The 18,408-nt window shown below is 34.7% G+C and overlaps 1 protein-coding gene across 3 annotated transcripts in view; it reads right to left on the bottom strand.

Annotated features, from left to right (window-relative positions):
- Window positions 1–18,408, bottom strand: part of LOC150105075 (endoplasmic reticulum lectin 1-like) — a 218,277-nt gene that overhangs the window by 105,526 nt on the left and 94,343 nt on the right. For all 3 annotated transcript variants that reach the window (XM_090396132.1, XM_090396134.1, XM_090396133.1), the window contains exon 7: window positions 6,239–6,282. In XM_090396132.1, the coding sequence (XP_090252258.1) occupies window positions 6,239–6,282 (44 nt within the window). The remainder of the gene's footprint in view (window positions 1–6,238; window positions 6,283–18,408) is intronic.

Below are 18,408 nucleotides of genomic sequence, written 5' to 3'. Positions count from 1 at the left end.
TTTCTTACTTCTTGCCTCTTCTCTCCATGTGAATTTGTGGACATTTTATGCTGGAACATGGTATTAGTAATAACCAGTTCATGTCCTTAGCAGAATTCCAACAAATATTTGCCATTATTATTGGCTTTGCTCTTTTCTCCAAATTTTCCCAATATATTTTTGTATGTCTGACAATCATTTCCTACTCTTCTATTTAGATCCCCAACAAGGACCATCATTTCCTTTTTCATTGTGTCAGATGCTTTCTCTAAATCCTCAAAAAATTCCTCCACTTCTACTTTAGTAGAACCTTCTGTGGGACCATAGGCACAAATTAGTCTCATTGTCCAGTTCCCCATTCTGATATTTGCTCACATCACTCTACTTGAGACTGCATGCCATTCAAGAAGATTAGCCTCGTATTTTGTGTTGAATACTAAGGCTACTCCTTCGTTTCCTTGATTGTCATTTCCTGAATATAACATTTTGTATTTATTGCTCAGAAAGATCTCACCAGTTGTTGTCTTTTTTGTTTCAGTTACCCTTATTATGCCGATCTGGTACTTATCTAATTCCTCAGCTAGCTCCATTTGTTTGCCATTCAGGCTTCTTACGTTGATAGTACCGATCTTTAACTCTGGTGATGTTAAGTTGGGGTTTGTTTTGAGATTTGTTCCAGTAGCTGACTTTTCGCTGTTCGCCCTGGTTCCCTGGCGAAAACAACGAGGGCCTTGTTTAACTGGGCGACGCCCCAGCCGGCATGAAATTTTGTCATGTCGTACTATCATTTTTTATTTTGGTTTAACCAATAAGAATATGATTTGGTCGGCTAAATTCCAAATTGCCAGCCCATCCTCGTTCGTTCAGTATCCAAGTAGATACGCAACAGAGTGCACCACGAGAAGATGAGGATTGGACATTGGGTCAGAAGCTCTGGTCGGTTATCCGCATTCTTTTAAAGGCTACGTGGAGGTCTCCTCTCAGTTATACAGCTTTCACCCTTAAGCACCCCTTTTATAATTTCATACTCTTTTAGTTCTCTTTTCTTATTTTTCCAATATTGCATGCATTTGTATTATTTTATATTCTTCTGTGTGCTGTATGTTTCATATCAGTGCATTGTGTTCTGTTGTTATTGTAAATGAAGTAAATGATTTCCATCATTTCCTTTGTTTACTGACCTTATTTACATTTTTCTGCCTAAATTTATTACTCTTCAGATCATGTTGTCTTGACTATAAAATATCAGATATTTTTTTAGACTTTAAAATTCTAAATCAGATCAACCTTTAAATACTACTTGTTGCTATTCGGATGGCAAATCTGATTAAATGATGGCCCTCTTCCTTACACATTAACTCCAATCACACTCTCTTATAGGCATTCTGTTTTTGCTTTTATGTCTCTTCTACAGATATTTCCATGGACAACATTCTGCTAGACTAGATGCTATCATTCCTCCACTTTCTTCCAAAACTGTAAGAATATGAGCAGCTGCTCGTCAATATCAATTTACTGTCTTAAGCTTCACTTAATAAACCGACTTCTTTGTCTCATCTTTCATTCCATCTACCTCTCTTCTTTAGAACAGTCTCATTGTAATATTCCTTTTTACTCACTTTACATTTATGTGCTATAGGTTTGGCAACTTATGTGTGGGCCTGACTGAAACAAAAATGTAAACAGATAATGGAAGAATTAGCATTTTAAAATACCTACATGGAGACTATCATTCAATTCTGAATCAGATAATCTTTCAAATAGTGTAAAATGAAAATTTTGTCTGAATGGTTATAAATTTCAGTTCTATGGAAAAACAGCTGACTCTTCTCAAATGGACTCGAAGGGACCAGAAACAGTTTCTTATGATGTTCAGTTTGCTATAATGAATTTCTTTGAGCACAGCATTAGTACCTATGGAATTCTGGTTGGGACTTTTCAGCAATTTGTTATAGCAATGTCTGCTACAGTGAGTGTCAATTGTAATTTTTTTTTTTTTAGTTTTATTTGAGGATGCTTATTTTATTGGTACAAATTGCAAAAGAATGTATAGCTATGTTAAAAAAATTTTGTTTTTAAATAATTTTTAATTTTGACAATATAAAAAATAATTCTGGCCTATTAATAGGCCATATGTTGGAAAAACTGATCCATATTTGCCACTAGAGGGTAATACTTACATAGCAGATGATTTGAGTTGTTTTAATATTGGTACATAAGCTGACATACTTGGAAAAATTAAACATGAAAACTAAAACTTGCATAGAAGTAAATTCCTCATAGAGTGCTTACATAAAGAAAGTGCGAGACCTTTCTACACCGACCAAACTTAAACAGATTGATGGACTTCGGTTATCACCTTTATGGGAAATATTATTACATCATTTTATGCAAATTCCTGATTATTATATTATTGTAAATTTATTATAACTGGGAATTTTACTGACTGTTTGTTGTCCGATTAATGCTATAATAGCACTTTTTGAAAATGATTCTTTAATTGCAATTTTATATTGTGTTCCATTTTCAATGTGCTGAAAATGCCTACGATACATAGGTGAAAATTTTACAGCTAATAGATTTATTGACATAAGTTTTAGTTTCTGTGTTTCATTTTTCAATGATTTGAGCAGTGCAGAAAATTAATTTTTTTTTTTTACTTTAGTTAATCCGCTGTTAGTAAGGTGGGATGTCATAGGCCCCAAAGATTTTAAATTGACTATAACTTTTTAACAATGCATGGCAGTGAGCCATGCCTCAGTATAGCTCCCCCCCCCCCCACACACCATAACCCATTACTCGACGCCACAGATGACAGGCTGTTGGGCACAGGCAAGTTTAAGTTTAGCAAGCAAAATATGTGTGTCTCAATCACATAATTCTAAGGTGCCCGGACTGTGCAATTACAGAAAATTAAAATTTTTAGTTAGTGATATCATTGGAATCTCAAGGCTAAATGTTTATTATTGTATTAGCTTCTTATAATGTATATGTTCCTTTTGTAAACCAATACCAAAGTGCCTAAAAAATACTGATTTTTTTAGTTCATTCATTATATAAGCTAGGAAGAGTATATTTTTGTTGAAAAATAAAGATGTTTAATTAGTTAAGTATTTTTGGGTAATAAAAATTTAATTTTGTGGATCTGTTTTTATTCTGTAAAATTAGGACACTTAAACAATACATAATATAATATTGATTAAAAATATATGGATTTCTATAATGCACTACATTATTTGGATGAGTCTGTAGGACCCCAACAACTTTTGTTACATTTTCCAGTTTCACCAGCACTGGGTTAATATTAGGTTAATTTGTTATAGTGCTTATTTATTTATTTTTTTTGAGTATGTCATAGACCAAGTTGTTTAGCTTTTAAGAAAAGTTTATACATTTTATATTAGATATTGTCTGCATGGCACCCATGTGTAATAGAACAATAACAACTACAAGTCTTTGTTAAGGATGTTTAATATGCAAGATTTTGTTTGGTTCAGTGTGCAAAATGTATTTGTTATGAAAGGTGAAAGCGACTATGCAATACTGAGATGGGAAGTTGCAAAATATTGACCTCTCAGTTAAGAAGAATTATATTTAGAATTAAAAATTGCTAAATGAAACAAACAGTGATGACAGCACAGTAGTAAAAAACACTCAACAGATATGCAATCAGGAATATATATCCATACTTGAAGCCATCAAAAGTCTAAAATGTGGAGAGGCAGCGGGAGTAGATGATATTTGACCAGAAATGCTCAAGTATGGAGGTATAAAAGTCTTACAGCAGCTGCACTGCATATTTCAGACGGCCTGGACAGAGGGACGAATTCCAGATGTTTCTGGTAAGATTTGTGCAAGTCTACTTGAGAAACGGTTGATAAGGATTGTGGAAGGGAAGCTTGGTGAAGAACAAGCTGGATTCAGGCCAGTCTTTATTTAATTGTCTAGTCTCAAATAAAGACTTAGTCTTTATTTGAGTTGTAAATCAGCAGTTAGAAGTGAAGGAAGTAAAGGAAGATGATTTTATGTTAAATCTGGTGTCAGACAAGGATGTACATTATGAAGGAAAGAGGTATTAAACATGATATCAAAATTGGAGATGTTAATCTCAGCTCTTTATTCTATGTACTGATGCTCCAGATGCTCCATATGCAAAGGTTCTCCATTCACAATGCAGTTGTGAATGGAGAACCTATAGAACAAGTGAAACATTTCAGCTACTTAGGCACAATTTTTAGTGAAGATGGTAAATTAAATATGGAAATAGACAACAGAATCAACAAAGCTGGTATGGTAGGAAGTCAACTAAATAAATTTATATGGAATAAGAGAGAAATTAGTCAACACATTAAATTAGCTGTATACAAGACAGTGTCCAGACCAATTTTAACTTATGGATCTGAGAGCTGGGTTAGAAATAAAACATTTGACCAAAGACTAGAGACCACAGATATGAGAGTCCTGAGAAAGATTAGAGGAGTGAACAGGTGGCATCATCATATTAAAAATGGGGATATTAGGAAAGAACTTAATATTGTTAGCATTCAGGAATGTGTGTTAGTAGAGCTAATCTCAGGTGGTATGATCACTTAAACAGAATGAGAGAGGAAAGATTAGCAAAACTAGTGTTCTTTGCCAGGTTGGCAGGAAAAAGATCCAGAGGAAGACCAAGATATAGGCGGATTGATACAGTAAAAAGTATCTTAGAATATAATATAAATATAAGATCTGATAATGTTGAAGTCTTGACAGGTAACAGGCTAATTTGGAGGAAAATTGTAGATAAGAAGTTAGTAATGGTGTAAGTTTTACATGCAGTACTATCATATCTTGTACACCTCTTAAGGGTATATATCAGGAATTTGATGATGATATTTAGAATTACAGGACATACTCACATATTACAAATGTATACAGCCAAATTGGCACTGCTACTAACTAGACAGTGTTTAACTTAATTAAATCTCAGCTCTGGTAAAGTCACAGTGGAGTGGAAGGAGGCAAAATATTTCCACTGTATAGCAAGACTGAAGTATCAAATTATGGATCAATCATTGGTAAAACTAGAAAAGTTGGTCAAGACAGAATTCTGGAATGGTTAGTTAAGAATGTGATACTTCATTGGTTGGGGGAGGGGACAGCATGGCTTCATAATGGAGAAGTTATTCCTTAGTAATTTACGAATTTTTTGTTTTAATAGAGTGATGGCCGAGTTGGATCAAGATAATGGCTACATAATGATACTGCTGGATTTTACAAAGATGTTTGATAGGGTACCATATGGAAGTATGGAACAAAAGGGGATGGATAGAAACTAGTGACGTAGGTACAAAGGTGGCTGATAATCAGATACCAAATAGTAGTATACAAAGGAGCAGAATCTTGGCAAGTGACCAGCAGTGTGCCACAAGGCTCAGTTCTTCGACTACTTTTGCTTGTGCATGAGTGATATAGGAAATGATTAAAAGGGAAATATCCAATTGTTTGCTGATGCAAAATTGGTAGCATAAAATTAATCAAGGTGATGCAGAGATGCATCAAGGATGATTAATATAGGCTCACACTATGGGAAAAAAGATGATGGATATTGGTTTAATGTAGCTAATTATAAATATATGCATTTAGAGATGAAAAGAGTACAAGCTGTGTACCACATTGATGGTAATGTTCTCCAGGAAACTGATGAAGCAGGGATGAGAGAGTGCTGGTGAAAAGAGTTGTAATTCAAAGGACATACTGAAAGGATTACAGGAAACCACAAGTACAGATAAGGAAATCATCATTTCTCTTTATAAATCCTTGATACAGCCACATCTGGATTACTGTGCTCAGGTCTGGTCATGTGGGTTTCTTGGGTATGAGGTAGTGTCAGAAAGGATTTAGAAGCTAATGACCAAGTCGGTGAGTGGTCTGTGGATGTTCCCTATGTTGATAGCTTGAGGATTTCTGGAATAAACAGGCAGAAAAGAGATAGACAGAGAGAGAGAAAAAAACTAGATCAATCCCATAAAACTAAAGGATTTTATAGTATATGTGGTTAGGAAGAGTGCAAGAACTAGATTGTTCACTTGGAGAGTAGCAAATAAATGGAATGGGTTGCTGCATTCTACTGGTGTTTAGTTGGTCAATGCATTTAGGGAGAGGTACGATAGTAATGAGTGAATAGCACCGTCTCTTCCACAGAGTCTTCAGACTCATGGAGGTTCCCATGCAACAACACAGCAATGACAATTTAGGTACTACATGAAAAATAATCTACCTTTTTTTCTTTCCATTTACCTTCCTGTTTATAGTATTCCATTTCTGCAAGAAAATAAAATAATAAATAATAATTCAAGTATGTTGTAGATATCAAAAGTACATTATCATGTGGTTCAGAATTTTCAAATTAAAGGATTAAAAGATTCAAGATCAAATATATAATACTATATTTACTTTCACTATATGATATACAAACAGCTTGTTTCAATGGATATGTTAAAATTAAAGTTCAGTAAATGGTAGGTAATTAGCCCGAGAATTTCATATCTTATAAACAGATATGAATTCTCAGGCTAATTACTTATCCTTTATTTCTAAGACTGACCAAATAAAGTACGGTAAACTTTATTTTCAGCTTGCCATATATTAATAATCAGCAGGTTACCAATTTTATGAATTTTTTTTTGTGTTAATGGTGTAAAAAACCATTCTGGATAGGCAATAATCACATTTCTAATTTCCAGACATAGAAGAAAAATGCTCTTATCAGAGGATAGACAGTTGATTGGTTGGTGTTTACTGGAATGTAGACAGCAAAGTTCATACTGCCCTTACAAGGTAATAAATAACTTCTTATGTATAAGAAAACAAATGTAAAAAAAACTGAGCAATGCCTTATTTATATATAAATTGCATTTATAATAAAATATATTTGTATAAATTCATTATAAAATGTTAAAAGCATCATGCAATTTCAGTCTGACAAGATCTGGATGGATGTACATGGCTCAGCCAGATTACTAAAACCTGGATTTCATTCTCAAGTTCTCCACCAGAACAAGTCACATGACAAGATGAGTATTACATTCTTCATGCTTAGGTGGGTCATCAGCACCCTCAATAGATAGGAACGTGTAAGATGAATGACCTATGCGGAGCCTAGCAAGAATGACTTCCTCTGTCTCTGTTCTCTCTAAGTAGACTAGATCAATGCTTAATTTGAAGTTTTATTTTATCCAGTTTATTTGTTATTGCTTCCTACCAGAATGACTTCCACTGCTTATGATTTCTATTCCTATTAACTGTCTGTAATCTGTATTATAGGAGAGTGAGAAACAGTACACTGAGAAAGTACAAGCTAACCAAGTGGCAACTGCAATCAAATTTTTCTTGATTCCAATGTGGCTAGCAATCCAACACAACTGAACATCAAAATCAAGAGGCTTCATTTGATACAATGACTGAAAACACTTGATACACATAGATAAAGGATTAAACATGAATATAATTTATTGGTATCTTTAATTTATAATCAAGTGACAAAATTTTCAATAACTAGCTCTAATTCAAAGTATTTTAGTAATGAGGTGTTACACCTTTTCACTACTTGTATATTGGAAATATAATTTCTGCATTACTTCAACCTTGGTATCTCTTGTGTATATCTCACACTAATGAGACCTCAATAAAGATTTAAATCTGTCTAGTTAATATGAAAAAGCAATCGATAGCAGTACTATCAATACTTGAGTAAGTTCCACTATCGGTGGAACTTACTCAAGCATTTGATAATATCCACATCCCTTTCTGTTCCATCCTCCAGCATTTTTGGGCAAAAGCTTACTATCTGTTATTAAAGGAGTCCTTGCCAATTCAACTACATACCCCCTAGTTAATGAGTTTCTATCACACCCAGTCAAAATTCAAAAAGGAGTCAAGTAAGGATGCTCTCTTAACTGCTCTTTGCATTGGTTCTTGAACCTTTCTTGCAGGAAGCTGATAATTCACATGCTATGCAAGGGACAACAGTTCTCTCAACTATGAAGGAAAATAAGTATTAGCATATGCTCACAATAATTTGATTTTGCTGAAAAAATTCAGAAAAATCAGCAGATTAACTGCTAATGCTGACAAGACAAAATTAAACGTTTTTGGAAAGTGGGATCTCTGAAACATTCCCTTTGGACTAGTCCAAGAGAAAGCCTCTCACTATACTTGGAATTCCATTCTCCACTTACCCAATATTACCAGCTTAAGAACTTCTATGCAAAAAACATTGAAACCTTGAAAGACTGGAAAATTGGGCCACTTTCCTGTTCTTCTGAAGCACATAATCTTACCTGCTCAGTTGTACATAATATTATAGAAGCTAAAGAAAATCAATTATTATTATGCCTTTTTCTTGACTACTAGTATTAATAAATTAAACTTAATTCTGTCTCCCATGAAGTATCCCATCTGTGGATCTCAAATTAAAATTTGAGATCCACAGATGGGATACTTCATACTCACTTAGTGGAGTTATACTGGAAGAAGCAAGAGATATCGGGGATGATTGTGGACAGAGATTTGAAGTTCTGAGGACACTGACAACGAGAGATAAAGGTGTGCTGGTCCCATTGCATGGAGCTTCGATCAGAGCACATTTGGATTTCTGTGCTCAGATCTAGTCACCGGGATTTGAAGGGGATAAAGTAACCTTGGAGAGGGTGCAGAGACAGATGACAAAAATTATAACAGGACTGTACAATTTGATGAATAGAAGGCAAAGGGGGGATGGGATATAATCGAGACATTTAAGCTATTGAAGGGTTATTATCATATTAACACCGAGAATTTTTATATGGTAGAATGAGGGAAAGGAGCAAGGACAAGAGGCTATCCCTGGAAGTTGCAAAAGAAAGTGTTTAGTAAAAGGGTAAGTTTTTTTTGCATGGAGAGTGGTAGGAGCATGGAATGCATCGCCTGAGAGGTTGACGAATGTGCAGACTGTGGATGAGTTTAAGGAGTGGTATGATGGACTTTGTGTTGACTAGTGTTGTTGACCTCCCACAACGAGTCGTGATTCCATAGAGGTCAGGAAAATAATAATAATTGATAATAAATTAAACTTAATTCTGTATGTTAGTCAAGTAAATATTAGTTTAATATCTAACGTTTCACAATTCTTTCAGCCATCGTACTGCTGCAAGCTGGTTTCTAAGTCTTCACAAGATATTTAGTGAGATATTGCTACATGCCAGGGAATATAGATGGTGATGAGCAGGAAATGTTTAAGCTAATTAGCTTGGCAAGTGCAAAGCAAGCAGTCATTATGGAAAACTTCAACTAGAGTGATAAAAACTGGATAGAGGAGAAGACAGCATGCAGTAATAATGGAACTGAATTTTTGGATTTCTATTCATTCTCCAAGTCAGGATTACATGGCATCTCTCACAGTCGGGGGCAAGCATGTCATGTCAGCAACAATCAGATCCTCTGATGCTATGACAAAATCCAAAACTCTTGATCCTTGTGTTCCCTCCACCACATGCTGCTTAAAACAGATGTCCTTCAAGAAATCCAAAAATTCAGTTCCATTATTACTGCATGCTGTCTCCTCCACCCAGTATAATGATATAAATCACTATAGTTGAAGTTTCCCATAATGATAGCTCATTTTGCACTTGCCAAACTAATTAGCTTAAACATTTCCTGCTCATCACCATCTATATTCCCTGGCCTGTAGCAATATCTCACTAAATATCTTGTCTTATAAAATTATCTCACACCATACACTCTCAAAGCCATTGGTGTTATTTCCACTGAGATTCTCCACCATGAAAGCAACACAATTCATCTCTGATAATGAGAGACACTCCACCACTATGTTTACCTTCTCTATTCTACCAAAATATGCCATATCCTTCAATTTTCATCTCTGTTAGAATATTCTCCCCAGTTAACCAAATTTCACTGACACCAACCTTTGGAGAGACAATCAATCAATGCCACAAACTCATTCCCTTTATTCCTAATGCTCCTAACATTTATATACAGAAAAACCAGTGTATTAACAGTATTCTTATAGCCATTATTATTCCCCTCATACTTCACCTGGCTCTGTAATAAAGTGTACATCCCCTTATTTCTTAAGTCACTATCCCCACGAGGCCATCCCTGCGACATTACACCTGTGTAACTCTAGTTTTTCTGTTCCAACACACTTACTCGCCTAGAAAAAAACAGTTACAATTTATAAAATCTTACAATTGTATAGTAAACCTAATTAATATCTTTAATGGAAAATGTACATATGACATATTAAAGTAAGTTTCATGGCTTACACATGTAACAAAAATTATATAGAATTTAACCAAAAACTCCAATATATTTCATTCCACATTATGTGGGCATCGTCAGGGAGATAAACCAACAAATATATTCAAAAGATGAATCAAATAATGAGCCATAAATAATGCACATACTAGCTTGTGCCTCAGTTGCAGCTCAAGTATATGATATTATACTATTAGAGTTCAAAGGAACAATTGTAGTAAGTTGTATAGATTTAAAAAACTTGTGAACAATTAATGGTGATCACTTCCTAAAACTTGGATATTGGCATATAGTCTGGTTGGTTCAGGTTTGGATGATTTCTTAGTTTCACACATTTCAAAGACGAGATAGTCAAATTTGAACTTGCTGGAGTGAAGAAGTTTTATCTGGGTCCAAAAAACTCTTTATGTGAATCCAATAATCTACACTTTTTTGGATACCATAATAATTTGTTATCCCACAGGTAATGTTGAATTTTCAATTTATTGGAAGCCAACCTTTACTGGCAGATACATTCACTATCTTCCCATCATCATTCATCACAAAAAATAGATATTACCAAGAGTCTTGTACACAGAGCTCATACAATCTGCTTTTCAATCTATATGCTTCCTTCAAACCAGCTCAGAAACTATCTTCCTTCCTTCCCACTATCAACAAAAGATACATTACCGTCTCTTTTCTTACCAGGTGTCTATCAAGTATCCTACTCATGTCATTTTTCCTATTTTGGACAGCCTAACCATTCTGCCTTGATTAGAATTGAAGAACATCAAGACTAATTTTGGAATCTGACAAGTCTGGCCTTGCTTCTCACACTATTGACACTAGGCGCAGAGTTCTTTGGAACCAGATAAAAGCTTCTTCACTCCAGCAAGTTTAAATTTGATCATATTTTCCTTGACATGTGAAACGCTAAGAAATCATCCGAACCTGAATTGATCAGACTGTATGCCAATATATAAATTTTGGGAAGTGATCATCATTAATTGTTCATAAGTTTTTTAAATCTATGCAACTTACTACAATTGTTCCTTGAACTCTAATAGTGTATTATCTGCGACCAAGACATGAGCTAACATACACATGATTTATACTCATTATTTGATTCATCTTTTGAATGCAGTTAATAGTCTATCTCCATGACGATGTCCATGTAACGTTGGATGAAATATATTGAAATGTTTGAATAATGTCTTGCTATTTGGAGTAAATGATTATAAAGCTCCAAAAGCTGAGATTATTCCTGAATACTACAACATTCTGTGTTTAGCTCTAAGAACTACTACAACACCCACTGTGGAAGTTCGTGGCAACTTCTTTTGCCACGAACTTCCACAGTGGGTTACTAACAATAACACTTTGTTTCATAACTCAATGAAGTTCCAGTAGGGATCTTGCTTGGAGAATTGCATATGGTCACCTTCCAGTAAATGCCATCAAATAGAGGGTACTTTAATATTAGAGATTCAATCTGTGATATCTGTTATAAACTGAAAACAGGAGAGCATGCATTCTACAGCTGCTGTCTTGATCTGCATATTTGTAACAGATTATGTAATGTGTTGGGCATTGCATTACTTACAACAAGTTCTTTTTTGCTGTACTCGCCCCACCCCCAATCTATCAGCAATGGGAAGAGAATTTTGATTTTTATAATTAATGAGTTAAAATACCATTTATGAAAAGTTAGTAGAAAAACATGGATTTGAAAACCAGCAATATGACATACAAATGCTTTAAGCAGAGGCGTAGCTAGAGGGGGGGGGGCAGAGGGGGGGTGGTTCGATTTTTGAACTTTTGCAGTTAATTCTAAAATACAGTCTCAAGAACTCAGTTCCAACTATTGTAATACTACAGCGAATTTTCCTCACAATTGCTATAAGTGTTGCTAGTTATGAGAGGAGTTTTTCTAAATAAAATTGATTAAGAATTACCTACATTACTATGAAATAGACTTCAACAATGTCATCAACGATTTTGCTAACAGAAAAGCAAGAAAAATAACATTTTAGAATGTTTAAATTAAAGTTTTTCTTCAAAAATAAACAGTTTTTAATTTATTTCCCTATATGTCGTTTTGACTTTTTGTAGTATTTTTGGTGTGTGTTGAGAGGGGCAGCAAAAGCTCTAGCTACACCACTGGCTTTAAGTATTGTATTATGGAGAGTTTATTTTGACTAGGTGGTGTAGACCACCCCCACATTGTGCAATATTCACTAAAGAGAGATAAAATTCTGTCTGTTTTTAGTATTAGAGATTTTTTAAATGGTTCCATCCTCTGGAACCATTTAAAAACCACTTATGAAAATGAAAAAAAAAAAAAAAAACAGCTTTGGCTACATGATGATATAAAAGAGATATTATTTTTCAGAAAATAATGCATGCTAAAATATTAATTATAAAAACTTTAATACTTTCCTATACTTTGGCAAAGTTACATTGCCATCATCAGGGATCACAAAAAACAATGATATGTGCATGCAGGCACTAACACTGGGCAAGTAAGGCTGAAGGCCTTGAGGAATAGCCTTTCATATTTGTATTTGCTGTAGTGTAATAGAGTGGCCTTCTTCCATCATATCCTATGGTGGGTGTCCAAAGCATGGTCAGCAAGGTGCTTCAGCATGTCTTCTAAAGCACTTTTTACTACATCAATCCACCTATGTCTTCGTCTTCCTTTGGGTTTTTTTCCTGCCAACCTAGCAGAGAACCCTTGTTTTGCTAATCTTTCCTCTCCCATTCTATTTAAGTGACCATACCACCTGAGATTAGCTCCTCTAACAATGTCAAGTTCTTTCCCAATATCCTAGTTTTAGATATGATATTGCCATTACTGAATCTTTCTCAAGAGTCTCAATATCTGTGGTCTCTAGTCTTTGGTCAAGGTTTTTATTTCTAACACAGCTCTCAGATCCATAAGTTAAAATTGGCTTGAACACTATCCTGTATACAGCTAATTTAGTGTTTTTGACTAATTTTTCTCTTATTCCACATAAATTTATTCAGTTGGTGGAATTCCTACCATACCGGATTGTTGATTCTGTTTTCTATTTCCACATTTAATTTATCATCTTCACTAAAATTTGTGCCTAAATAGATGAAATGTTTTACTTGTTCTATAGGTCCTCCATTCAAATGCAGTTGATATTTTCAATGTTTCTGCCTGTTTTCATTGTCTTTCTCTTGTTATTGTTGATTTTTGTACCAAATTTATTACAACAGTTATTCAATTTACTCAGGGAATCTTGCAGACTTGCAGTGGATTTATTTAGAAGTATAACATCATTTGCATAAAGCAAAGAGCTGACATTAACATCTCCAATTTTAATATCAGGTTTAATACCTATCCTTCATAATGTGATCCATAATGAATAATAACAGAGGGTAATAACGTATATCCTTGTCAAACACCAGATTTAATATTAAACCATCTTCTTACTTCCTTCAATTATAACTGCTGAATTACAACTGAAATATAGACCAAGTATTGTTTGATATAATGCCCCACTGACATCCTATAACTGTAGCATTTTGAATAGCATTTCTCTTGGCACCTCGTCATGCCTTTTCCAGATCTATAAAACTTAAATACAGATTTCTGTTATATTCCCATGATTTCTGAACTATTTGTCGTAAAGTGAAAATCTGATCATGACAGCCTCTATTTGGCATGAATCCAGCTTGTTCTTCACCAAGCTTCCCATCCATTTCTCATTTATACTTGCATAAATCTTACCAGGAACACTCAGTAGGAAATTAACTCTAATTCTTGCATTCAGTTTTTTTTCCTTTTTTTGTATCTGGGTACTATGAGAGCTCTACTCCAATCATCTGGAATTCGTCTCTCTTCATTATGCTGTGCAGCCACTGCAAAACTTTCATATACCTCTATACATGAGCATTTCTGGTCAAATATCATCTACTCCTGTGGGCTTTCTACATTTCAGGCTTTTGATCACTTTTTCTACTTCAAATATGAATATATATTCCTGATTGCATGCTTGTGGAGTGTTTTTTACCACTGTTGTTTCATTTAGCAATTTTTCAAAGTAATTTTTCAAAATAAAAGTCAATGGAAGACTTTGGTATCACCTTTAATTCCTTTTACAGCACTCTTTCCTCCATTTCTGAGCTTTTTCAATAGCCTCCAGAATATTTTACAACCTTTCTGATATTTATTTTCTATTTAATACCAAAGTCTTCCATTGACTTTTGTTTAACTAGTTTTATACAGCGTTTAACTTTTTTAGATTTGTCTCTGCATTCTCTAAGAGCACAAGCTGACTTGTTTGCCAGGAACTGTTGATACGCTTTCTTTTCCTTCACTGCCTCTTTAACTTCCTGTGTCCACCATGGAGTTCTGATTTTTCTATCCTTACATACCACATACCTCTTCTGGCTGAATCAATCAATGTTTTCTTCAAAATTTGCCACTGAATCTTGAAGGTTTGGTTCTTGTTCTTAAATTACTTCTTGAATAATGTTTCTGTATTTTAGTCTACAGTTCACATCTGAGAGCTGCTCAACTTTTATTCGCTTTAAAACTTTCTTACATGTTCTTCCTTTCAATATGAAATTCAATTTTATCCTGCTCAAGACTAAATGGTAATCACTTCTAATTTCAAATCCTCTGCACACTCTAGTATACTGCACCAGTGAGAAAACATCACTATCAACAATAATCTAGTCAATGAGACTTGACTTATTCCTTGCATCTTCTCTCCATGCAAATTTGTGCACATTTTTATGTTGGAACATTATGTAAGTAATAACCAGTCCAACGGGTATTTGGCATTATTATTATTAGCTTTGCTCTATTCTCTAAATTTTCCCAAAATATTTCTATGTGTCTGACAATCATTTCCTACTCTGCCATTTAGATAACCAACAAGGACTGTCCAACTTTTCCTTTTTCATTGTGTCAGTTGCTTTCTTTCTCTAAAGCCTCAAAAAATTCCTCCACTTCTACATTAGTAGAACCTTCTGTGGGACTATAGCCACACATGAGTCTCATTGTCCAATTCCCCAATTCGATATTTGCCCACATTACTTTACTTGAGACTGCCTGCCATTCAAGAAGATTAGCCTCGTATTTAGTGTTGAATACTATGGCTACTCCTTCTTTTCCCTGATTGTTATTGCCTGAATATAACATTGTGTATTTATTGTTCAGAAAGATCTCACCAGTTTTTTTCTTTTTTGTTTCAGTCACCTCTTTTATGTCAATCTGGTACTTCCAATTCCTCAGCTAGTTCTATTTCTTTGCCATACAGGCTTCTTATGTTGTTAGTACTGATCTTGAACTCTGGTGATGTTGAGTTGGGGTGTGTTTTGTTTGTTCCAGTAACTGACTTTTTGCTCTTTGCCCTGGTTCCATGGTGAAAACAACGGGGAGAGTGAATGCTGATTAATGCATCGAACTGTATGTGCAGGTTTTCTATAAACACAGAGAATGCCAGAGATCCATAAGGCTGGCAATTGGAGATTGTTGTTGTTTTCCTTTTCTAAGGTAAACTGGATCCTGGGGTGCTGATTATTCAGATGTGTTAAAAAAATGTGGAGCATATCCAAGCTATGTGGTCAAATGAAGAAAATGGCATCTACATAGCATATCCAGACAGTGGGTTTATGCAGGATAGCAGAGTTTAAGGCTTTTTCTTCGAAGGTCTCCATGAAGAAGTAGGCCATGGGTGGAGAAAGTGGAAAATCCATGGCTGTCCCCTCTGTTTGTAGAATTTTACTTGCCAAACAAAATAGCCTGAGTTCATGGTTAACCGAAACAGGGCTATGATATCTTTGAGCAGGACATTAATGAATAAAGAGGAGACATCAAAACTGAACATTATGTCAGTGTGTTGGAGTGTAAAGTTTTCTATACTGGCTTTAAAGTAGGTCAGTGTTTTTTTTTTTTTTTTTTTAATGTGTGTGAAGGTGTGTTGCCAGTATACTATATGAGCACTTCAGCTAAATGTTTGGCTAATTTATATATGGATGAATCAATGCCATCCAACAGAATGTAATGGCACATTTTGTTTATGGATTTTTGGTAGTCCATATATCCTTGGGAGTCTAGAGTTATAAGGTTTTAGTTTGTGACTTCCACAGGCCTCTTTAATGTTCTGATCTGTGTACTGGTGGGATTATAGTCTATGGTGAAGGTAGGTAGAACAATCTAGAAGTAAGGAGGCAAGCTCATCTGTGTAATCTGATTTAATACCACAGTGGCATTTTTCTTATCCGCTTTGGTAATTACTATTCTGTTATTGTTTTTCATTTCTTGCAGAGCTTCAAATTTTTTGCCTAACAGGTTGCTTTTTTGGTGGTTTAGCATAAATGAGTACATTGGCTACATCGAGTCTGATGTTCGTGGCAATGTGGTTGGGAAGGCTGAGGATACCTTGTTTTACTTGGATAATTATTAGAACGAGGTATGTACCAAAACATGTCTTGCCTTCACTTAGTTTATTTCTCTCGCCTTGAAAAAATTGTCCTTTTGAAAGATGTGCAATAGTTTTACCATCAATCCTCTGTGACTAGTGGCCTCAATTTATACTATGAAAAGCACATATAATTACACTAACAAATCATCATACTAAAATTTCATGCAGTATGACTTGCTAAACAAATCATCAGGCTGAAAATTTAGCAACTCAGGACCAATTTCTATTGTTCCATGGTTCAGATTCTGTGTACCTTGGCCCATTTCAATCAACTGCTTCATTGTTGTTGAATGGCTGTGGATATAGCTCTTCAATGAAAATTCATGGCATGCAACTCTTGTGGAAATATTTATGGGGACTGATTGTGGCTGCTCACATATACCAACATAGTTTTTCTCTAGGGTCTGAGAGCAAGATGAAGTAACAAGCCTTTTAAAGGAGCATCAGCTTACTCCTGTCTCCCTGGTAGCAGTAACCAGTATTATTTCAAAGATGGTCCACCAATATACTAAAAGAAGAAATACTGAGAACTATAGAGCAAATGAAAGAAAGGAAAGACACTGGGTCAGAATGGCATTCATATAGAAATGCTAAAAGCCTCAGAAGAAAGTGGATCACATATATGAAAACAGACATTCCTAACCAACTCAATGTATCTTTATAAAGATCCTGAAAAAAAGGCTAGGGGACAGTAGAATGCAAAGATTACATTCAACTAGCCTAATAAATCACATAACAAAATTGCTATTATGAATTATGCTGGAAAGAATAAATTCAAAAGCTGCAAATGAAATAAAGGTAGTCCAAAGGGTATATATGAAAAATAATCGAACAAGAGGTTATCTGCCACTGATGCCATCAGTTCACTCTCCTAATTTTTCTAAGAACTCTCATATCTTTGGTCTCTAATCTTTGATCAAGTGTTTTATTTCTAACCGAACTCTTAGATCCATAACTTCAAACTGGTTTCAACATTTTTGTATGTTTTGTATACTGCTGGTTTAAAGTGTTTTGTATACTGCTGGTTTAGTATTATGGCTAATTTTTCTCTTATTCCATATAAATTTATTCAGCTAACTTCACAACATACAAGTTTGCTTATTCTGTAATCTATTTCCAGATTTAATTTGCCATCTTCACTAAAAACTTGTGCCTTAATAGTTGAAATATTTTACTTGTTCTATAAGCTTTCCATGTTCCTGCCTGTTTTCATAGTTTTAGTCTTTTTATTGCCGATTTTCATGGCAAATTTGTTACAGTTGTTATTCAGTTTAGTTAAGACAATCCTGTAGATGCACTACAGAACCATCATTTCTGTGGTCTCTAGTCTTTGATCAAGTACTTTATTTCTAACCCAGTCTCAGATCCATAACTTAAAACTGGTTTGAACACTATCTTGTATACTGCTAGTTTGGTATTTTGGTTAATTTCTCTCTCATTCCATATAAATTTACTCAGCTGGATACTCACCATACCAGCTTTGCTTACTCTGTTGTCTATTTGCAGATTTAAAGTTAAAAATATATTTTGCAAGAACAGTGAGGTTTTATGGTCCACCAAAGATCCATAAGAAAGACATTCCTCTCGGTCCAATTGTAGACTGCATTGATTCACCTACAATACCGCATAGCCAAATATTTAGCAAACTTATTGAAATCACATATAGGCAAATCTCGCTCTTTTATAA

Source organism: Typopeltis vanoorti, chromosome 7, assembly GCF_054136105.1.
Source record: "Typopeltis vanoorti isolate ZY-2024b chromosome 7, IOZ_Tvanoo_1.0, whole genome shotgun sequence".
Taxonomy (NCBI): domain Eukaryota; kingdom Metazoa; phylum Arthropoda; class Arachnida; order Uropygi; family Thelyphonidae; genus Typopeltis; species Typopeltis vanoorti.
This window is presented reverse-complemented; position numbering and strand designations above follow the sequence as displayed.